The sequence below is a fragment of the Canis lupus genome, chromosome 12 (assembly GCF_048164855.1).
Source record: "Canis lupus baileyi chromosome 12, mCanLup2.hap1, whole genome shotgun sequence".
In the NCBI taxonomy this organism is placed as follows: Eukaryota; Metazoa; Chordata; class Mammalia; order Carnivora; family Canidae; genus Canis; species Canis lupus.
In genome coordinates this window covers 41,937,177-41,960,365 of record NC_132849.1, presented here as the reverse complement: position 1 = coordinate 41,960,365, position 23,189 = coordinate 41,937,177, and the positions used below count along the sequence as shown (strand labels likewise).

Genomic DNA, 23,189 nt, shown 5'->3' with positions numbered 1-23,189 from the left:
TAATATGGAGAAAAAAAAAAAACAAAAAAGAATGAGAAAGTAGCCACATGTGATGCTCCATAAAAAGATAACCCTTGTTAGCATGTTATTTTTTTGTTCCAGTCAAGTTTCTATACTTCGATTTCTTTTACATAATTGCAGTTATATTTCAAAAGCAATTTTGAACCTTGACTGTTTTTGCAATTTCCATTATAGCATAAGCATTTTCTGTGCTCATAGAAACATCTGAAATGGCTATAAAACATTTCATTGAGTAGTTGTGCCACAATTTGCCTTATCATTTCCATATTGTCTTCAATTTTAAAATTATTTAAAAACTGTAATGAATATCTTTCAAATCTGTGATGTGTTTTTTAAAAGGACAATTTCCTTAGGACAAATTCTTCAAATTTAGGATTAGGATAATCTAGATAATCTAGGATAATTCTAATTGAATTACTAGATCAAAAGAATGTAAACACCGAAAAATTCTTGGCACATCATGTCCACTTCCACACTCCAAACATGTCAAGCAGCCAGCATTGTGCATCAGACACTCTCATCAACATTGACTATTCTAAAAAATAAGAACTTTTATAGATTTTAAAGTAAAAAATGGTAGAATCTTTTAAATTATGTTTATTGACTTGATAAATAACACGGTTGAGTGTTTCTCAAGTACTTATTAATTCACTTCCTTTTTTTCTCTATCAATTGTGTATCTTTTGCCCATTTGTATCTACATATTGTTTGGGTATTTATCAAGTTTCTTTTTGATTTTTAGACATACTTTATTAGAGATGTTAACCTTTATCCAAAATTGAAATACTTCTATCAATTGCTTTCTAATTCTACCAAGTAGTCAAATCTATTTTTTAAAAAATTTTGTGATTTCCTCCCATCTGTTTTATAGATTATGCAATCCTCCCTTCACCAAAGATTAGATGAGTGTTTGCTGTTTTCTTCTAAGTTGTATTTGTTCCTCCTCTCCAGCTGGATCTGAGAACTTAGTTTGGTGTATGGTGTGAAGTAAGGGTTCTAAACTGAATTGTTTTGCAGTCACTCTTCTAATACTATTCATAGAATGCTTTTCCCCTTACTATTGACTTGTGAGTAAAAACAGGTTTCCGGGCTCTCTATTCACTTCCATCTGCTTCTTGCATTGACACCATTCTGTGTTATATTTTGTGTGTTTATGTTTTAATATCTGGTAGGCACTTTTTTTGATATTTCTCTTTTTAAAGAAATATAGTTGAATTCTCATTTATTATTTGTTTTAAATGAGCTTTAAAATGATGCTATCATGTTTCAGAATCGCCTTTCATATTCTGACAAATTTTTATTTTAAACCTTTAATTTCGTTATTAGCTTTTTTAGCAAAAAAAATGCCTACTTTTGTTTTTGTCTTTGGTTGTAGTGTTTGAATGTTAATAAATATTCTATCAAAAACTGTAGGGAACTACACCTCCTCCATCTCCGAAGGAACAAAAAGTACATCAGCTCAGCAAAATTTTAAAGTCTCTTGTGAGGAGCATCGAGCAAAGATATTTTCCATATTTTTCAGGTGAGAAGGCTGAAGCAGAGGTTATTATACAATTAATCTGAGACAGACTGGAATACATTATTAGATCTCTCAGCTCTGCTACCTACAAATTGCCTGGTACATATATAATTATTTTTCTCTGTTTGGTGGTTTGTCTTCCTCCGAGGCAAAACAAAATAAGCAAAATCATGCAAAAGCCTGGCAGCAAGGCCTCAAGAGTTCCAGCTGTTTTCTGCCTGTCTACATAGCTAGAGAAATAGATTGTAGTATCCTTTGAGAGAACCAGCATGGAGATGGCAAATAGATGTTTATTTTCTTGGTTTGGAGTTCAAAGGAGCAAGAAGTAGTGTTGGTCGTAGAGCTTTGATAATTTCAGGTAAGGAGAGTTGTCAGATTTAGTGAATAACCATACAGGACATCTAGTTAAATTTGTTCCAGAGAAACAAGAAAAACTTTTATTAATTTTTATTTTTTTAAGAAAAACTTTTAGAATATAAGTACATCGCAAATATTGCATGGGATGTACTTGTACTAAAAAATTATGCACTGTTCATCTGAAATTCAATTTTAACTGGTAAACTTTTATTTTATCTAGCAACCCTACAGATCAAGTAAATCTATATTTTGTGTGCCAGATGGTTCTTTAATCACCTATAAGCCTGTCTTAGAAGGAGCAATAGGGCCCACCGCTTTGCACTAAAGCATTCAAAGTCAAATAAAAACAAGTATTAAAGAAAATCCCACTTTCCTCCTCTTGGCATTAAACTTGCTCTGCCTGAGATTATAGAAACAGGTTAAGTGCTTGCTGATTAAATTATTTTAAAAAATGTGAATCGATGAAGATAATCTGATGAAAACGTTTTAAAATCATGAATTGTGCTGTGCTTAGCAGTCTTTTAAAGTTACATTTTATTTTCCCTTGTTCATAACCTGGAAGATTGTCTTGAGATGTAGTAGAGGGTAGAACACAGATTTTGGAAAAAGGGGACCCAGAGCTGTATGGTTTCCGGTTATGGAATGAGTGAGTCAGGGGGATGAAAGCAGAGGGAGTAGAGTCAACAGTACTGTTGTACTAACGCTGTACAGCAACCGATGGTAGCCATGCTTGTGGTTAGCGCAGCATAGCATGCAGACTTGTCCAACCACTGTGCTGTACATTAGGTGTCGACTATACTTCAAGAAACGAAAAAAAGATTACAATGTTGTATTCAAATACCCAGCCAGCTGATCCCACTGTCTCTTGTAGTTCTCCTGGGAGCTTCAGACTCACAGATCAGAAGCCCACTCAGCATCTCCACTGGCCTGTCTTGCAGGCATCTCACACTGGACTTGTTTAAGAGCTCCTTCCACACCCAGCTCATCTCCTCCGTTCTCTCTAGTGGCAGCCAGCTAGGAGTCGTCCTTGATCTCACTTTTCCACACCTCCCGCTCCACAGCCCATTTTTGTTAGTCCTATCAACCACCCTCAAGACAGAGCTTGAGTCCCACCACTGCAAATGGCTTTCCCTGCCACCACTAAGCCTGGCCCCTCTGTTCTCTTATCTAGAAGTGGGCAGGATTTCCCCATCTTCACCTATCCCACTCTCGTCTCTTTTCATTGGCAGCCAGTGATATATATATATTTAAAGATCCCGTCAAACTCTGGTTCCAACCTTTCAGGGGCATCCCATTGTGCACTAAATAAAGCCCACATGCCCTAACCTGGTTCCCCTGGCCCTCCATGTCTTGCCTCTGCCGGCCCTTCTATCTCAACTACCACTGACCCCCATGCTCACTAACTCTGGCTTTGAAGACTTGTTTTCTTTCTTCAAACAAGTTCATCTTGTTGCTGCCATTGACCTTTTATACTTGACTTTCCCCTCAGTCTGGAAAGCCTTTCATGTCTTTCCATCTTTTTGCCATCCAGGCATTGGACCGTCACCTCCCCCATGGAGCCTTCTCTACACGAAACTGTATTAAACAGTTTCCTCCCTCGGGCCTTCCACCCCTACACTCTTGATCCTCTGCTTTTTGTTTCCATGGCACTCATCAGTATCTGAGGTTATGCAATTTACCTATGTCTTTAAGGTTATTTCCTAATTGGAAATAATTTAATAATTCCTCTAAGAAAGAAATGTAATTTAATTGATACTTATGTACCTAGATGTTAAACTCTTATTTGTGCCTGTCTCCTTTTCTTTTGGAAGAAATGTAGTAGATACAATCACGTCTCACCCCTCCATCCCCGCCTCCTTCCTACCTCCCTTTTCCCCATTGGAGTTAGAAAGAAGTTAGAAGTTACAATGTGTAAAAAGCATAACCAGTAAAGAACCTGTAATACATACTTGATTTTTGTATTGTAAAATTATATATTATGACATCCCATCCCTTTCTGGAACTTGTCTTTCTTTCACTAAAGGCTGGGTAGAGATTTATCCAAGTTGATTACATGTAGATTTAGCGTGTTCGTTTATATTGCTAAGTAGTTTTCCAGGACACCAGTAAACCACAGTTCATTCCATCCCCCATTTGAGGGATACTTAGGTTGCTCTGTGCTTTTTTCTCTATTATAAGCAGTGTTGCAAATGAACATCCTTGCCCAAGTCCATTGTTGTCAACCTCTGTCTAATGTAGACACTTGGAAGTAGAATTGCTGGGTCATATGATAGACATGTGTTCAGGACAATTACCTAATTACCTAACTTACTATCCGCAACCTGGTGTGGGGGGAATCACCTGGAGGGCTCCTTAAAACACATTACCGGGCCCCACCCGAGTTCCTGTTCCATTAGGCCTGAGGTGGGGCTAAGAACCTGTGTTTCCAGCATTCCATCATGTCCCGGGTGCTGCTGGTGCTGCTGATCTGAGGACCACACTGAGATCCACTGGGTTTGGGAAAGTCAGATCTCAGTGACTTAAAACAACAAAGGATTCTGCTCACATAGTCCAACATGGGTCAGAAAGGGGGCTCCGATCATTATGGCTCCTCCATCTTGTGATGTTATCTTGACACAGGCTTTCACAATTTGGAGGACTTCTGTCCATTGTCTTCTTGATTTCCTGTGTTGCTGTTGAGAAATTCAATGCCATTTGGATTATCTGTTTTTATCTCTGACCATTTTTTACCATGGTTATTTTATTTTTCTCCTTAGAAGCTTATGGAATCTTGATCACCATTGGTCTGAAATTCCATGATGACATTCTTTTGTGTGGTTCTTTTGATCCACTGCACTTGGCACTTGCTGAATGCGTTCATTCTGGAAGTGTATGTCTTTCTGTTCTGGAAAATCTTCTTGAATTATTTCTTTGATGTTTTTATTCCCTTCATTTCTTCTGTACATTCTTTCTGGGATTCCTATTTGTCAACTAATTGGACCTAATGGTCTAATCTAATCCTCCTAATTTTTTTCCCCTTTCTTTCCTATGTATCCCATCTACTTTTAGTTTATTTTATTTTCTAGAAAATGTATTCAACTCTTTCTTCCAAACTTTCTGTTACATATCTATCATCATGTTAAAATATACATTTCTTGATAACCATTTTAGATTGTAAATAAATGATGCAGATAATGCACAGAGTTCCCATATACTCCACATTCAGTTTCCCTATTTTTAGCATCTTATATTCATATGGTACATTTGTTACAATTAATGAGCCACTATTAAGGCGTCATTATTAACTAAAACTTATAGGTTTATTCAGATTTCCCTAGGTTTTGCTGAATTTACTTTTCTTGTTCCAGGACTCCATTAGAATATCACATCATATGTAGTTGTCATGTTTCCTTAGGCTACTCTTGACTTTGGCAGCTTCTCTGGCTTACCTTGTTTTTGATGATCTTGACAGTTTTGAGGAGTATTGGTCAGGGCTTTAGTAGCATGTCCAGTTGGGATTTTTCTGCTTTCCTTATGATTAGACTGGAGTTGTTGGGTGTGAGGAGAAAGACCACAGGGGTTATATGTCACTTTCATCACATCAGATCAAGGGCACATGCTATGAACATGATCTATCACTGCTTGACCTTGATCACCTGACCTGATGTTCCTATGTGCAGCTCACACAAGCTTCAAGAGACTAATGCTCCATCTCTTTAAGGGCTCTCTCCTATTCTTATTTCTAAGAACTTTTTTTTTTCTCTAAAAACTGTGTTTGAAATACTCCTTTGTCCTTACATTATGGTGGCAATAATTTATCTTTCAGAGGTTATTACAGTTTTTAGAAGTTTTCCTAAGCTTTCTGTATTTTTCTTCCTCAAAGTTCCTCTTTATATGATTTTTCCTTCAGATTAGAATCGTTTTTCAAGCATTTGTTGGTTCTTGGCTGGATGTTCATATTTTATGACTGGGACATTGCAAATCCATTGGGAAGCTTTTACAGATCTTGTCTGTAAACATGTAAACATGCAACTGGCTTGCATGTTTCACTGGGTATATCCATTTCCTGTTTTTTCTGTAGTAACAAACTGCCACAAACTTAGTGGCTTAAAACAACAGAAATTTATTTTTTCACTGCTCTGAAGGCCAGACATCTGAAATCAGTACAGTATCCTGGGATAAAATTAAGGTGGATAAAATCAAGGTGTTTGCAGAGCCACACTTCCTCCAGAGGCTCTAGAGGAAAATCTATTCCTTGCCTCTTCTGGCTTCTTGAGTCTTCCAGAATTCTTTGACTTGTGGTCACATGTCTTCCACCTCTGTGTTTACACTGCCTCCTCCTCTCTGTGTATGGAATCTCCCTCTACCTGCTTCTTATGAGGACCCTTGTAATGACATTTAGGGCCCACCCAGGTAATTTAGGGTGACCATCCCACCTCAAGATCTTCAACTTAACACATCTACAAGGACTCTTTTTTCCTTATAAGGTAACAATTATAGGTTCCTGGGATTAGAACCTGATATGTTTGGGTGGCCATTACTTAGCCTACTACCACTGGCAGTATCTAGATTTTTCTTTTCATTGGTTAGTTTCTCCAATGAGGAGTTCTCTGATCAGCTCCTACCTGTGGCATGTTCTTGGTGCTGAACAGAAGAAGGCGGCATACATTTTTAAGTAGGTAGACTTAAAATATATATCCCTATTTATAGTAGAAAATTCATCCTCCATGATGTCTAATGTCCCCAAGACCAGAAAGGCTTTCATTCAATCTCTTCACAGAGGGAACCCCTGGTTTTGTGTGATGGTAGGGGAGAGATGGGGGTGAAGGAATGAGCCAAGGATCTGGTTATTTTTAAAACATATCTGTAACTGATTTTCCTGTCTGCAGCACCTCTACTTCCAGCGGTATCTGGCACCTTCAATTTCTGGGCCTTTCTGGGGCTTTCAGGCAGAGTGAACAAGGATGTTTCTGGACCTATATGTCAACTTTCCAGTCTCCTAAGGAAGGTATCACTTGTCCATAAACTTCCCAGTTTCCAAAATTTTGTCATTGTTGTCATCTTTGTCTTTGTGGGTTTCTACACAACTGAAATGATTCCCTTTAGTGTTGTGTGTGGGTATGCATGTGTGCATGTGTGTGTGCATGTGTGTGCATATGCACACCTGTGTGCATGCACGTGAGTGTATTTTGGCAGACAGCACAAGTTTAATCTGCCACTTAAAATTATATGTTGCTTTTATAGACATTATGTAATAAAGTATGGAGATTTCCTCAAAAAATTAAAAACAGAACTACCTTAAGATCCAGCTATCCCACTTCTGGGTATACAGGCAATGGAAATAAAATCAGTATCTTGAAGAGATAGCTGCATTCCCAAGTTCACTGCAGCATTATTCATAATAGCCAAGATGTGGAAACAACCTAAATATCCATGGACAGATAAATAAAGAAAGAAAATGTGGCACGTATATATACAATGGAATATTAGACTTAAAAGAGAAGAAAATCCTGCTCTTTATGGCAACAGAGATGAACTGTCAGACCTGATGTTAAGTAAAATAAGCCAGACACAGAAAGACATATACTGCATGATCTCAATTAAGAGGTGGAATCATAGAAGCAGAAAGTAGAAGGGTGGTTGCCAGGGGCAGGAGGAAGGTGGACATGAGAGATGTTGGTCAAGGAGCACAAAGTTCAGTTATTCAGGATGAATAAGTTCTGGAGATCTAATGTACAGTGTTTTCCACCTTATTTTTAACCATGGAATGGGTCTCAACACCACTAAATCTGGAGCGCTTTTGTGCCAATATTTATTTTCTCCTTTCTTCTGTTAATGGAGAGAATTTCATTGATCAATTTTTCTAATCTTAACTCAATGTGTCATTCCTGGGATAACCCCAACTTTGTAGTTAGGTGGAAAAAAAATCAGATGTGTGTCTCAATGTGTAGTCCCCCTGCCAGTGGCATCAGCGTCACCTAGAAACTTGTTAGCGATGCAAATTCTCAGCGACTCCTAAACTCCCAGGGTGGGGAGAGCAATCTGTGCTCTCCCAGGCCTTTCTGCTGATTCTGATACATGCCAGCCTCTGACAGTCCCTGTTGTAGAGGTGCATTGACTCATCTCTTACCCTTTCCCAGGAGAACGTGGGAGCACTGGGCCCAAGAGCAGTAGTGTGAGGCCCACAGTGAGACCCACAGGAGGGTAGCAGAAAGACTCACCAGGTGTCTGTTTTAGAGGTAAAGATCCCTTCCATGAAGGCCTCGGGAGGCATCCATTTGACTGGCAGCATTGCACAGCCTCCTTTTCGGTAGTAGCTCGCTCTGTGGGGGAGAAGATGAGACCCAAACTTGGTCCTGGAGATGGCTCCGAGTGGGAGCTCTGCCAGTAAACAACAAGCTGTAGCCATTACAGGACTGAAAAGAATGAGGGGTTCATGTGGTTCAGGAGGAGAGCAGAGGAACACAGGTCATTGTTCTTAAGTTAAGAACTTTGGTGTCATTTAATAGGAGGCAGCCTGCTGGAGGCATGAAAAGAAAGATCTATGCAATGACTACAATATCCAGTAGCAGGTGGGTAGATTTTCCCAATGGGTTTCATGTATTATAACTCTCAATGATAACGATACTCCAGCCTGTGCCTGATAATCCTAATGGAAGATCCGACTTGGAGGAACTTGGAGCAGGGCCTATGTCTTGTTTGGATCCTCTGTGACCCTCACGCAGTGTTTTGCTCAATATAGGCACTTAACAAATAATCCTGAGAGCTAGAGGGGTGCTGCCTCTACTCTAGCACACCCAGCAGAACACAGGGCTGGTGGCAGAGCTGGCTCCAAAGATATGAGTTTTTATGATTATTAGTTTTTATCATGAGCTGCATTAAAGACATCACTGACAAAAACTAATGAATTAGCTCATACCTTTTTTTTTTAAGATTTTATTTATTTATTCACGAGAGACACACACACACAGGGAGAGAGAGAGAGAGAGAGAGAGAGAGGCAGAGACAAAGGCAAAGGGAGAAGCAGGCTCCATGCAGGGAGCCTGACGTGGGACTAAAATCCCAGGTCTCCAGGATCAGGTCCTGGGCTGAAGGGGGTGCTAAACCGCTGAGCCACCCGGGCTGCCCTAGTTCATACCTTTGAAGCCAGCTCTATCCCTAGCCCTGTGTTTTCCTACTGGGGTGTGCTTAGGCAGGCAGCTCCCCACTAGCTGCCTAGATTAATTAATTACTTCAATAACATGTACAGTGGTCCCCCCTTATCCATGGGGGTATACTCCCAAGACCCCCAGTGGATGCCTGAAGCCACAGGTAGTACCAAATCTTATATACACTAGCTTTTACTTACACACATGTACCTATGATAAAGTTTAATTTATAAATTAGGCACAGTGAGAGATTAATGACAAAACTAATAGAACAATTATAACAATATCATGTGATAAATGTGAATGTGGCCTCTCTCTCAAAATATCTTACTATTCTGTACTCACCCTACTTCTTGTGATGATGTGAGATGATAAAATGCCTATGTGAGGAGATGAAGTGAGCCTAATGACACAGGCATTGGGATGTAAAGTTGGACTGCTATAAAACTTCCGCTGGTATGTCAGAAGGAGGAGCATCTGCCTCCAGACTGCAAACAATTGAGACTGGGAAAAGAGAAAACGTGGATGAAGGGGGCCTCCTATACCGAGTGTTTACTCTGCTAAGTGCTGAGGACATAAATTATAGTCTCTCTCACCCCAGCCTACGGTTTAGTGGAAGAAAGGCACACAGACACCTGAGTGTAGAACAGTGCATACAGTGATGCAGGTGAGTACAAAGCTCAGTGACACGGAGGTGGGGCTGAGGTCCAGGAAGAGTTTCTCAGGCAGCGGCTGGTGGGGTTGAGTGGTGAGGAGCTCTCCTGGAAGACCATTCCTGACACGTGAGATCACACAGGGCAAGTTGGGGTGGTGAAGCTTAGGGCCAGAGAGTGTCAGAGCTGAGGATGGAGAGGAAGGGCCCAATCATGGAGGGCTCGCTTGCTAAGTCTTGCTGCAATATTTGTATCTTAAACCAAGGGCAAAATAAAAATAAATAAATAAATAAATAAATAAATAAAATAAAATAAATAAATAAATTTAAAATAAATAAATAAATAAATAAATAAACCAACCAAGGGCAATCTTGCGTATTCTGAGAGAGGAGCCAGAGGGGTGCTGAGACTCTGAGAAGTTAAGAGGAGAGTGGAGCACCCAATCTACCCTGGAGTAATGGGGTGCCATCAGCATTCCTACCTGTGTTGATCACAATCAGTTCTCTGGGGGCGTCTGGGGCTCCCCCTTACTCTCCAAGGAGTGAAAGCTCCATGTGACCATCTCTCCTCACTCCACGCCTGGATTAGTGGCGGTGGGGGGTGGTGTAAGTAGTGACCATGCAAAAGAGTGATTTGCTCAGCTCATGCAACAAGTCACAGTTGTAAATAATCAGCTGAAAATGAAACTAGGGGTTGGGGTGAGAAGAGTAAGGTACATACAATAGAAGGGTTTTCTTTGTAATTAGAAAAATTATCTTATTTTTTTAATGTCCTTGAGAATAGGACAGGGAAAATGAGATGAAGTTGAGCTAAGTACCTATGGGCTTTGAACCACCCTTCTGTGGTTCCTGGTGTAGAGAAGACCGGGGAGCTGGCCCATTATGCTGCTTGTTCAGGAGTGCTCCTGCCCAAGTCCATTTAGAATTCCTGAATATTGAGGAGAGGCATTAAGTAAAAGTTTACTGAGAACTTCCTCCATATCAAATATCCGGGTTACTCTGTGTCTGAGAACATTCTGGGATCAGGAAGTTGGAACCAGAAAGACAATGTCTTGAGAACCTGGTGTCAGTGACTGCAGTGTGATCCTAGAATTAGACCACCAGACATGGGCACTAATTAAGATGTTGTATGTCCTGGAATGGGACTTAAGGAAATGTTAGGTGACAAGTTGACAGCATACCAGAGATGACTTAGGGCATAAGCATCCACATCCCATTCTCTTGAGGGGATGGGGCTTCGCTAGGTGATGGCCACCTTTGCTCACCTGTAGATGTCCCGGGCCATTCCAAAGTCTCCAATCTTGGCCACTCTGCCAGGGCCTGGACAGGTTAAGAGGCAGTTTCTGGCAGCAATGTCCCTGGTAAGAAAAAAAGAAAAGAGAAAATACACTTCCTAATTTTATTTCCAGGAGGATAAACATGTAATATTCATCACAAGGATTTTCACCTCTAATCTGATGTTCAAATAGTTCCCTTCTCTGCCCTCTATTTTCTTTACTACATCATACTTCAGTATGAGAGGAATAGCTCGACCAATTCCAGCCCTCAGAACTAATAGGCGAGTGGAAACAGATTAGGGAAGATGATTGAAAATGTTTAATGGGATAATAATAATGAAAGTAATGATAATAGGAACTAGAATGTATTGGCCTTTTATTCTGTGCTAAGCATTGTTCTAAGTGTTTCATGGGTAATTATCACAACAACCCTAGAAGATACAGGGTGCTATTCTCATTTTATTAAAAAACTTTAGCTAAAAGAAGATCATATAGGGGCATAAGAAATGCCATTTGGCCTAGGCTACGGTTTTGTACAGATTGCTGTTGGTTTCTGCCAGTTGCCTGAGGAGTGTTCTGAGACAGCATGACTTCCATGATACTAAGTTCGAGCAGTCAAGGTATTCTCCAATAATTCTAGTTGTCTTTTTAAATAAGCTACTATTATTCTTACATCCATGATTTCACTAAAGCCTTTGCTAGGCTGTATGCATCACAGCTCTGTGGCTGAAGAATGCTTTCTTTCGAGTCATAGGGTTATCATGTCCTCTTTGCTGTTGTACTCTAGATGGCCTGTTTTCCTATAGCATGCCTGGAAGGCATGGTCAAAGCTCTCCAGGACTCATCAACTCATCAACTGCTTACCCATCCTTGACATGCATGTGGGAATAAAGGATGCATCCAGAAGAAGTCTGGAGTGGGTCTGTAATAATACTACAGTCCTGGACAGAAAAAAATAGGAGTACTTCTTAGGGAGTACAGGTGGTGTTTTCATATTTTCATCTGGTTTCCCAAAGGTCTTGATCTTTGGTGGAGAAATAAGGACACGGAAAATAAACAAGATCTGGACTGTGGGTCATTAGGACAGTTAAGACACCAGAACAATGAGTCAGAGTGGGAGATGGATGTTGTTAATGTCACTGACCTGATGCAGAAGGTTTCAGTTGAATTTTGAGGAGCAATGGTGCATAAAATGCCCTAATAAAACTACAAAAGCATAACATATATGACATCAAAAAGAAGAAAAATAGTAGGATATATAGCCATTGCTTCTCAAGAGAAATATACTGAAGTAGACCAGAAACAATATTTATATCTCCAGGAAGGTCTTTACGCTGATGTGCATGAAATGGTTGCTTAAAAAAGTGATCTTGAATTTAATGGCTAGAAAGTGAATGTGATATCATAGAACACACCAAGAATTGGTAGAATGACCCATAATTCTTGAAATGGCAATAAACCATGTCCAAAGGAAACAGGTCTAATAGAAAAATGGGAGCCTGTGAATCTGGGGAAGGAGTTCCACTTTGAATTCAGGAGGTGTGCATGCAGGGGAGCCTGTGAATCTTGAGGCGGATGCCAGGGGAGGAGAGAGGATTAGAGGTCACACTGCTGTGGGAGTGTGTCACAGAGCTCGCAGCCAGCGAGGAGGTGTAAAAGATAATTTCCTAATGCCAGTTACCCCAGCAGAGAAGCTTTGATTGGGACAGACAATTGCTGCTGGAAGTTGCCTTTTGCTTATAAAGCAGACCATCTGATACATTCCTGATTTGATCTTTGACAATTTCATTTCTCTAAAAAAGATAAAAGTAGCAACAAACTATTACTCTGGGATCTAATTCTGACCTTTGGTAACTATTTACAGATGTGGAAGTGATAGGAATCTTGAGAGAATGTGATCCTGTTATCTCATTATCTGTAATAACAGAGCACTGGAGATAGTCCAAATATATCATAGCTCTAGGAAAGCAGATTTCAAAATGTCAGAGGAAAGAAGAATGGGGTCCCTTAGCTGGAGACTCCGGATGCTCGGTGATGAACATGGGGCAGAGATGAGAAAGCAGAAACAATCTCGGTGAGAAGGGAAGGCAGGTGTCCGGAGTCACCAAGGTGACTGCACAGCTTGCTCTCCAGTAGAGGACACAGACAACAGGTGGAAAGATGGCTCTAGCCAAGGATGAATTCCAAGAAGAGCACAACCTTGTCCCGTCTGAGCACCAATAAAGGCCAGAGCTGAGATTTATGGAAAGTTTTGGGCACAACGAAAAGGTCACGAACAAGGACAAGGCTACCTGGGGCTTTGAAGCAAGGGCATAGCTTTGGAGGGGAACCTGAAGGATTGGTCTCAGCTCCTTTTATTTCTATTAAGCACAAGACCTACAAGTTGGGCAGAGTCAGGATCAAGAGGAAGATCAGAAAACCAAAGTGATGGAGTCACAGTGAAAGGACATGCTGGTAGGAGTGTTTTTTGCCTTGTTTGAGGAAGGACTTTAGGAGCCTAGGTGAGTGCATTTCTTGGTCTTTAATTTCTCCATTTTTATTAGAGCAGAAAGCATAGCTTGCTCTCTGCTTACATGCTTTTCCATTTCTGAACTCATACAACTTCTCTCATTTCCTGCTTTGTAGTTACATATTCTAATTATTATGAACATGTCTTACACTCTTTGAAGACATGGGTTAAGAAGTGATTGTTCATTCACCAGGCTGGTATTTACTAACTGTGAAGCATATCATTAGGAGGAGCTTTGCAAAGAGCCTAACAGTCTATTTGACTTTTCAGATTTCAGAATCAAGGTGTCAGCTGAGAAAGTCATCAACATGCACATGGAAAGAAATATGTATAATCTATCATGTCTGTAGCATTACATGTGGGTTTGATGTCCCAATCAAACACCTATTTAAACATAAGGATCCTACAGAGTAGAAGAAATGAAGTATGGAAGCAAAGAAAATAATCATTCTGCTTCATTTCAGAACATTTTAGAAAAAAGTTTAATGTATCCAACAGACATTAATTGTGCCTCACAATATACCAGGGTATGAAGATGAATAAAACAGGGTCCTTGCCTTTGAGTTACCCAAAGTCAAATATGTGAAAATATGAACTCCTCTAACTTCCCTTAAAGAGTTTGGTTCTCTAGATGGGAAAAATGTTAACGTGATGGAGGCAAGAATCCCCGAGGCGAAGTGGTCAAGGGCAGCTCATCTAGATCTCCAGCACTGGGATGGATATTTTATGATACCCATTTTACATATGGGGTAAATGAAGCCCCGACAGAGTAAGTAATTATCTTAAGGACAAGTGAAGCCGAGTCATCCCAACAAGTCTGGAGAGAGACCTACCATTCTACTCTGAAGGGGGTGGTGGGGATCTGGGCTCTTGAGACATGCAGGGGAGCGTGCAGAAGGTAGAGGGAAGAGCAGGGTCACGTAGACTCACCGGTGGATGAAGTGATTTTCCTCCAAATACTGACAGCCACAGGCGATGTCCTGAGCCACATGCAGAAGGTCCAGCATGGCCAGGGAGGAAGGCTGGTTCTGTGGGGAGACATAAGCGATCCACTGACAAGACGCTCATGGGGAGAGAAGATCTGAAACACAGGCTTCAAGCTGAGGTCTCAGCTCTGGCCGCGCATCAGAAATCACTCAGCGGCTTTAAACACAGATGCCCGGGCCTTGATCCAGACCAATGAACCTGCCTCTCTGGGTGGGCCTAGTGTTTGCAGGGGTCACAGCACCCCCCTGGGTCAGTGCAACGTACAGCCAGGGCTGAGAGCCCCAAACTAGAGCAGCCCAGGGTGGGCCAGGACAGGTTGGCTCCTGTCCCCTTTTCATTATTTTGCACATTTTTCCACCTTAATCTTGACATTCAAACCTCCCCAAATTATAAACAAACCTGCGAAGAAATCAAGGGAGAAAATGCTTTTAAAGTGTTTAAAATTATTTAAAGAAATAGTCTTCAAGAAGACCCAGACCTAAAGTGGGATGAAAAAGAAAAAATTTCAGGAAATGCTGGGCAGGTGAAGAGCTATCTCAAACTTTTTTCTTGAAAAGAAAAATCTTCTTAAAAATTTATTTATTTTTCAAAGAGAGAGAGAGAGCACAAGCAGGGGGAGCAGCAGGTAGAGGCAGTAGCAGGCTCCCCAGTGAGCAAGGAGCCTGATGTGGGACTTGATCCCAGGACCCTGGGATCATGACCTGAGCTGAAGGCAGACACTTAACCATCTGAGCCACCTGAGTGTCCCCATGTGAAGTCTGTTGTGTAAAAGGAGGCATCACCCCGCCCATGGGGTGTACTTGCCTCAGCTTCCTCGGCAGCCTTGCTAAGCTCCTGGAAGTGTTTTCTGAAGGCGACATCCCATCTTGGCGTCTCTCTTAATTCCTAAATCCCTGAAGTCTGTAGCAGCATGTTATCATGCAGTGTCACATCCACTGCTGTTGAGTTTCTTTGACCATATTCCTATGGAAACTGTGAGGTCTCCAGGCAGGGATTTCAGCGTCCACTTCTACGGTATAGAGCACGATGCTCGGCACACTGCAGTGGTTCAGTGAGAACTGAGAGCCACGCATAGTTGATTATAGTTGAACTATGATTTACCAGAGGCTGCCTGGGAGCTTTCTCTGCCACAGGTCAAGGCCACCTCAGGACTCCTTGGAGCAATAGTATGGGTCTAGGGGAGGCAGACAGGAGTAGTGCTTCTCTGGGGCATGCTTCAATTCTGAGGAGGACAATTTAGGGAAGGGAATACCCTCTGCCCATGGAACATCAGGCAGTGCCTTATATGCAATAGAGCAAGTCCACGCGCATGACCTCCTTTGGTGCAACATCCTGTGTGGACGTAGGGAAGAAAGGGTATGTCTATATTAAAGAGGAGAAGGCTGAGGGCTCAGAGAAGCTAAGTGACTCACTCCAGAGCCAAAACTGCCCAGAGCTGGGATCTGGATTGGGCAGAGGCAAGATTCTAGGAGTTAAAACTGGGCTGCTCAGGACAATGTGTCCTAGAAGGGATGGAGTATATACGGATACAGTGCAGAGTACCCAACTGAATCAGAATACAACACACAAATGCCATGAGCGATATAATTCAGTGGCCAGTTGAGCTGACATGGGCTTCATCTCTGCTCATCCTCTACTGACTGTGACCTGGGACTAATTGCTTTGCCTCTCCCCAAGCCAGTGTCCTTGCCTGAGAAAGGGGCATGACACTCTCACCCTCCCTAGATTGTTACAAGGCACATAGTGAATCCTTCATGAAGGGACCTGCAGTTATGGTGGGGCTACCGCCTGGACGCCATGGTAGTCTTGGGAAAAGGGTCCTGTGTTTGGCTTCTCTAGGGGCCTTGTTAGGGTCAGAATCACCGGGCACTGTGAGAGAGATACTACCCATTTCCTGGGAGGAAAAAAGATAATATATTTCCAAGGGAAATATTAATCCATTTTGCTATAGTATTAGGAATATCTTCTTTCTGTCCAGGAAAATGTTTTATAAAAGAGGACCGGTCACAGCTGCCCCTGAGTCTCTTTGTGTCTTAGCGCCCATCACTCAGGGTGCAAGGACCATTGATGTCTTAAATGCCTGGCATGCTGTAGGGACTAAATCTTCCCAAGAACTAACCCACGGGCTGCGTTTATCTGAGCTCCCTGTCTTTGGCTGCTTAGAGCAAATTAACTGCTTCACTAATCAGTCTGCACAGAAGTGGAGTGTTGGCAAGCTGTGTGTGTGTGTGTGTGTGTGTGTGTGTGTGTGTGTGTGTCTGGGGGAGAATTGGGGAAGGTTTAGATGTTGTGTCAAAACTGATAGTTAAACTAACAATGCAGAGCATAGCTAGTGTGTCCAATGGCATTTGTATCAATCCTGGGCAAAGAAGGAGTTGGAATATGTTTTTTTTTCCCCCACTTATTTGCCCCTGAGTATGGCAATTTTTTTGGTAACCAGACATCCTTTGGGCAGCCATGGTCATGGACATAAATATCCTGTCCCAAAGCAGATTTGTGGGATGGAATTTGATCAAACAGGAACGAGAATTTCTGGGCCAAATCGGTTTCTTGAACACAGGAATTATCAGTCTTTGCTATGCTCTGATGTCCATTGCAAATCAGTAAGAGAGCCGTCTGCATGCCTCTGAAAAGTGTTTGATCACACGATTCTTTTAAAAGCATGAATGTTGAGTGTGTAGCACCTCGGGGCACTGTTATTCCCTTCAGGGACACTGTTTGGACCAAAATCCTACTTTTACAATTGAAGAAAACAGGCCCAGTGAAGGAGAATCATATCTTTGGTCTCAGTTTCTGAGAGGCTCTTCCCAGGGAGTAACATATGTCCTAATAATATGCAGAGTAATATTGATATCTTTTCTTTCCTTAGGTAAAGAATCACAAGGAGATGGAGTGAACTGTTTCACCAGTGAAAAACAGAATAGGGATATATGTTAAAGATTTTACTTATCTATTTTAGAAAGAGAGAGAGAGAGCGAGCAGGGGGACAGGTAGAGGGAAACAACCTTAAGCAGACTCCCCCTTGAGCGTGGAGCCTGATGTGGGGCTGGATCTCATGATCCTGAGATCATGACCTGAGCTGAAATCCAGAGTCAGATTCTTAATCAACTGAGCCATCCAGGCACCCCCAGAATAGGAATATATTTTAAGTCGATGCAGATAAGGGCGAGAGAGAAAGGAGAACGGAAGAAGCAGATGCAGACAGGGAACACAAGGTCATTGTCATAAGTGATGAGAAGTCACTGCTGCTGGAGCCTCGTCTTTCCAGGCTCCTGACGTGGTCGACTTTTCATGGGCACCAAATGCCCCTTCATGCATGTCGGAGCCAACACTGGTCTGGCAACCTTGGAGCCACCGATTTGCCCTCGGGCATGAACCCAAAGCAGAGGCTCTGACCTGTACACTGTGACCTCTGGGTCCGGGAGCCTCCTGTGTACTGAGCATCTTCCCCAGAGCTGCTGCCCACAGGCATTGCCATGTTCCAAATAGGTACAGACACTGTTGTGGTTAATGACGGCCACCTGTAATTGAGAGACTACTGACCCCTCGATGGCTTCTGTCATTATTGATTGAATCAATGGATACCAAAAGACAGCCCTTGGATTTATATCTGGCATATCTCAAACCCTCGATAAATATTTGTTGAATAAAAACTGGGTCTGTAAAATTATTTTGACATTAAAAAGGGTCTTTCCTCCTTGAGAACTTGGGGTCCTGGGACCAAATGAGGTTTTCATTTGTACGCATGAATTTTGCTTCCATGACAGACATGATTCGCCAGGATCATTCTGTCCCTCTGCATCTGTACATCTGTTTTGTCACTTCATGTCCGTGCATATGTCATCTGAAGCCAGAGCCTCTTAGGTGGACCATCTCTGAGGTCCTTCGATCCTGATCATCTATGGAACTGCTGGACCTCAGGGATGGCAGGAGGAGAAGACCATAGACCTTGTCTGACTCCGAATGCCTAGCTAAGCACCTGCACACAGCAGGTCATCGGGTAAGCCCCGAGAGTCTTGGGGGCTTCAAACAAGTGAGCCAGCTGGAACTCAGGCCTTTGAATCCAGAGAGTGTCACAACTCTACCCACCATCTTTTGGTGTGTGTATTTCTCCAGCTGCGATGCCCACCAGCCAGTCCCTCCCTCCTTCATTCTGTGAAGGGTTACTGGTGTAGCCCCCTCTGTCCACCACAATGCATGTTCCTTTCTCACAGTCAACCTGATCCTCACACAGCTAACCTGGATTTTGTGGTTCTGAGAATGCATCATGCCTAGCAAGTCTCCCAAATGCCCAGGGTAGCTGCTGCCACAAACACATGGGCATGGGCTCGCTCTGGAAGGCTATCATCCAGCATTTAAAATCACCTCTTGTGGGCAGGCATCCCCAGAAGGACCAGCTCGCCTGGGATGGGTGGGTGTGCATGAAGGTGAGGAGCAGGATGATTGGGGTGCTACCAGGATTTGGGGGGTGTGGCGGGCAAGGAGAGCCACACAGAAGAAGAGTGGGGTCAAGGGTTAGAAGAGTGGATTTGGTGAGTGGGATCCTGACCCTCAGAAGCGGCTCTTCCAAGGAGAGTCGATCATCTTCTGGCTGTGGGCATCCCCTGGGCAGTGCCTGCAGTTCGAGGTCACAACTTGGAATTAGATCAGGCTCCTCGTTCTGAGTCTCTTTAGGGTGACACAGGGGTAGAAGGTGGTTGAGGTATGAACGACCTGTTTTTCTTTGCTGGTACTCCATTCTTTGGGACAATATACAGATCCTCTTTATCATCAAAAGATGTTTTTGCCTCCAAAAGAGAGGGAAGATCCCCACCCACAATGCCCTTGGGCTGGCCAGGTATGGGGATTTCCCCTTTATGAGGAAATCTGTCCTTGGCATGCACAGTACTTCCTTCTCAAGCCTTAAGAATGTCCAGTGGGAAACCCAGAGCTAGGCCTCTTCCCAAAATGTGATGCTATGTGTCCCCATTTGACCTCTGCTACAAGCACTGCCGAGAATCTCAGAGCACAAGAGCTGAAGGCTCTGCCTTGATGAGTGGTGGGGGGAAAACCTGGTGTCCGTACCCTGCAGAGATGTCTGCACGGCTGGTGGTATTGGTTTTCAGTGACCCAACCTCGTCTTGGCACTGCATAGCTCCCCAAAGAGCACATTGGGATAAACAGCATGGTAGGTTGGAGAGAGCCCCGAAATCAGGAATCCCAAGTTCTGAGTTCCAGTCTCAGCTCTGCCGCTTCCTGTTTGGCCTCAGGAAGTCACATAACCTCTCTGAGCCACAGTGTTCTTATCTGTACAATTAAGGTGAGATCTACGCCGTCTACTTCACAGGGTGACTTTCAGAAATGTGGCAATTAGGAGGAAGACGAAGATAATGTGGATGAGGGTAATTATGGGATGGGGTTGGTCCTTCTCCCCCTTCCCCCCATCCCCCTGCCAGGGGCGCTCAGATGTGCACACACTCGTCTTTTCAGGAAGTTAGACTGGATTCTTCTTAGGTGCTGAGACAGGTCACCCAGGAGCTTGTAGGCATCGTAGGGAGGCTCCCAGGGCTAAGGTATTCTAAGTTCAGTCTGACCGACCATGGGGATTAGAGCAGGCGTGATCTTTCACGGTATCCACCTCCCGTCTGAGTCCCAGAGAGCACAGTGTTCAGTTCTGGGCTTTCTGTAGCAAGGCTGCTGTCGTCTTCTTCTGCTTTCCTGGGGGTGGGGAGGGTGCAAGTCTTCCTCATGCTCTTCATGGTCCACAGCTACTTGAGGAAACTTCTGGGTCCTAGCTCAGGGTTCTTCTCTGCTCCAGTTCCTGGTGCCCAGAGCCTCCTGAAGACCCCGGCAGTGACAGGAGTGGGCAGCTGGACTCTGGGCATGCCCCATGTGCTATGTCTTATAACTTAGAACCACCTTAGAAAGATTCTAGTCCAGCCCTTGGATTTCACAGTGCCGATCCTGTGGTTACGGGCTTCACAGTCCTAAGCCACATGGTTGTCTAACTAGGGTTGGTGGATGGGGGTGGGTGGCATTCCTGGGTCCGCCCAGGTTTCTTCACTCCCCCAAGCTCCAGCCCCTTAATCATGACACACATGCAGAACCTTCATAAATATTATAGTATTTTATTTTGACAGTAAAGGTACAAGGTCAGGATGTCCCCACTTAAGAAATGAGGTTAGTGGGGTCCAGAATGAGTAGATGTAGAATGTCCTGTCCCCAAGTCAGTTGAATTAATGGCATGGCTGGCATGAAAGTCCTCCTCTGTGCTTGTCCCTAATTCTCGGAATCAGCAGGTCACAAAAAGGGATTCAGGCTGGAGGCCCCATTGCACAAGCCCTGCTCAAGCTCCCCAGGGTGGGCTCAGCCCTCGTCCACCTTCTGTGCAATCTCTCCCGGCCATTCCCCCAGATACAAGCCCCAGGGCTGACTCCCTCGGTCCCACTGAGTAGGTTGCTTCTCAGGCTGCCCACTCTTGCCCCTCCCGCCCTCTGCTCCATTCCCTGGCTCCAACCACTAGGGCAAGACTGGTTCTCACTCACCGGGCGAGGGCGGGTCTCCCGGAGGAAGGACTTGAGGTCTCCTCCTGCCATGAGCTCCAGGAGGATAAATCGAGGCAGGGCTTGCAGACTCACCCCGATACAGCGCACGATGTTCTGGTGGTTGAATTTGCTGCAGAGCAGAGGGGAGTAACCAAATTTAACTGAGCTGAGTCTGGGAAAATCTTAAAGAGGAAGAGCAGGATGCAAAGTTATGTTTTCAGCAGCTGCATTATGTAAATGCCTTCTGTCATGTGGGTAGCCAGGTCCCATGCCCAGCCTAGGCCGGGGGGGGGCTCTCACTCCTGAGCAGGTGCGAGAACCAGAGGGCAGGCCGGGCAGGAGTCCAGTCTGCATGAGAGTGTTTGGTTGGAGGCAGGAGGCTGCTGCACAGGTACTTAGTAAGGAGGTGGGGTCAGAGGGCAGGCGGGACGAGAGAGCGGGCAGGGTCTGGGACAGTGGGGACAGTGGTGCGTGGACTGCTTGCTAGGATTCATGTGTGAGTTCTTCGAGGACGCGTCAGGCAGAGAAGCTGAAGGAACTGCTTCCTCTGGGGACCGAGTGAACCCTGCCAGGAGACCGTGTGTAAAAGAGAGTGAGGAAGAGGCCTGTGCGTGCCTCCCCCATGGGTGCTCATGGGGACGGAGTAAGTCTGGCCGAGAGGCCCTACGATTTGGGTTTTCTTGCTAATGTGATCCTGTTAGGACGTGTGGGGCAGGGGCGCGGGTGAACTCCGTCTGGACACACACACGCAGAGCCGAAGGTCTACATGGCTCTATGCTGAAATAGAGTAGTGGCGGGTTATCAGCAAGAGTGAGACTGGGTGATTTGGGTCTCCTTCCATATCATCTTACACTTCCCAAGTGTTGTTCAATAATCATGTATTACATGTGTAATCAGACAATAGGTTACCCTTAAAGCAAGGCCCTGACCCTGCTGTGCATCCTTCTGTGGACAACACAGGCACCTCACATACTGTCCACTTCCACGCGGGGGGGGGGGGGGGAGGGGGGGAGGGACCCGAGGCCACTCGCATGTGTCTGGATGTTTGAGGCTCTCCAGCATAACAGGAGGCTATGAGTGTGGCGAGATCTCAAGGTCAAGCACCTGTGTCCTCCTTAAGGTGGTCTGCGGCCGGAGCACATGCCCTCCCAAGCCCTGGGCACTGAGATTCCTAGTTAGGGGACGCCAGAGTCACACGTTGAAGGGTGTAAGCCAGCTGGTGGGGAACAGGATGCGGTGGCCTCCATCACATCTAGGGGCACACTTCTTTTTTTGTTTTTTAAATTAAATTATTTTACTTAAATTCAATCAGCCAATATACAGCACATCATTAGTTTCAGAGGTAGTGTTCAAGAATTCATCAGTTAGGCCCGCGGGTCTTTACACAAGATCTAAGAGCTGGAACTGGGGAGGGGCTTTGTCGAAAAGTTACCTGGGGCGTAAGTGTGTCTTCCACTGGCAACAATTAGCATGCTCTATTCAGAAAAGGGGGGGGGGGTTGGGGAACATCCCACTGGGTGACACAGGGGTGCTAGTGGAAGGCAGAGGGATATCCCTCTGGTTATTAGGCCACAGAGATTTTTCTTCTCAGACGACCACCTGGGGCTATTTCACTCTGGTAAGATGTGTTAAAATCTTAGGGACCCTCCTGGTGGGGAGGAAGGAGACGCTGGAGGACAACACCATTTCCTTTGGAGACAGAAACATCTAACAGGGGGCGTCTCTCTGTGGCTTTATTTACCTGATTATCAGGGCTTCCATGAGGAAATCCAGTTCGTCCTGTTCAGAACACACCTCAGGCAGCGTCTGGGTACAGAAGGGGAGGGTGGAAAGGAGGAGGAGGCTGTGAGCCGCAGGGGTAAGAGGGTGTGTGGTCCAAGAGCTGAGGCCATAGAGACTGCCGGCCAAGATCAGGGCCATGATGGAGCCGCCTCTTACCTTTACGGCCACTTGCAGGGGGCTCGGGTCGCTGGGCACTCCAGACACCTGACCCTCATACACCTCCCCAAACGCACCATGGCCCAGTCCCCTGTGCAAAGGAAAAGGCAAGGTCAGGCAGAGGGGGCGGGGTGGGGGCCAGGAGAAAGGCACACAAGAGGCAGGGGGTTTCCTGCAAACTGAGGAGTAACACCCTCCACCTGCTTTGCCATACAATGCCAGGCCTCCCCTGCCTTATTATTCAATGAAGACGAACTAGGTTTTTGATATCCGTCAGG

General features: G+C 44.3%; 2 protein-coding genes across 6 annotated transcripts in view; one reads left to right on the top strand and one right to left on the bottom strand.

Annotated features, from left to right (window-relative positions):
* Positions 1-6,904, top strand: part of CLIP4 (CAP-Gly domain containing linker protein family member 4) — a 100,263-nt gene extending 93,359 nt beyond the window's left edge. For 2 of the 4 annotated variants that reach the window (XM_072770686.1, XM_072770685.1), the window contains exon 17: positions 1,435-1,543. In XM_072770686.1, the coding sequence (XP_072626787.1) occupies positions 1,435-1,495 (61 nt within the window). In that variant the 3' untranslated portion in view covers positions 1,496-1,543. Of the gene's footprint in view, positions 1-1,434; positions 1,640-6,765 lie in introns of those variants that run through there. The other 2 variants (XR_012004578.1, XM_072770680.1) reach the window with 2 other exon arrangements.
* ALK (ALK receptor tyrosine kinase) overlaps positions 1-23,189 on the bottom strand; it is a 692,068-nt gene that overhangs the window by 11,506 nt on the left and 657,373 nt on the right. For both annotated transcript variants that reach the window (XM_072770669.1, XM_072770670.1), the window contains 6 exons: positions 22,912-23,002; positions 22,715-22,779; positions 20,974-21,103; positions 14,393-14,490; positions 10,942-11,034; positions 8,098-8,199 (listed from right to left, as the gene is read on the bottom strand). In XM_072770669.1, coding sequence (XP_072626770.1) covers positions 8,098-8,199; positions 10,942-11,034; positions 14,393-14,490; positions 20,974-21,103; positions 22,715-22,779; positions 22,912-23,002 — 579 coding nt within the window. The remainder of the gene's footprint in view (positions 1-8,097; positions 8,200-10,941; positions 11,035-14,392; positions 14,491-20,973; positions 21,104-22,714; positions 22,780-22,911; positions 23,003-23,189) is intronic.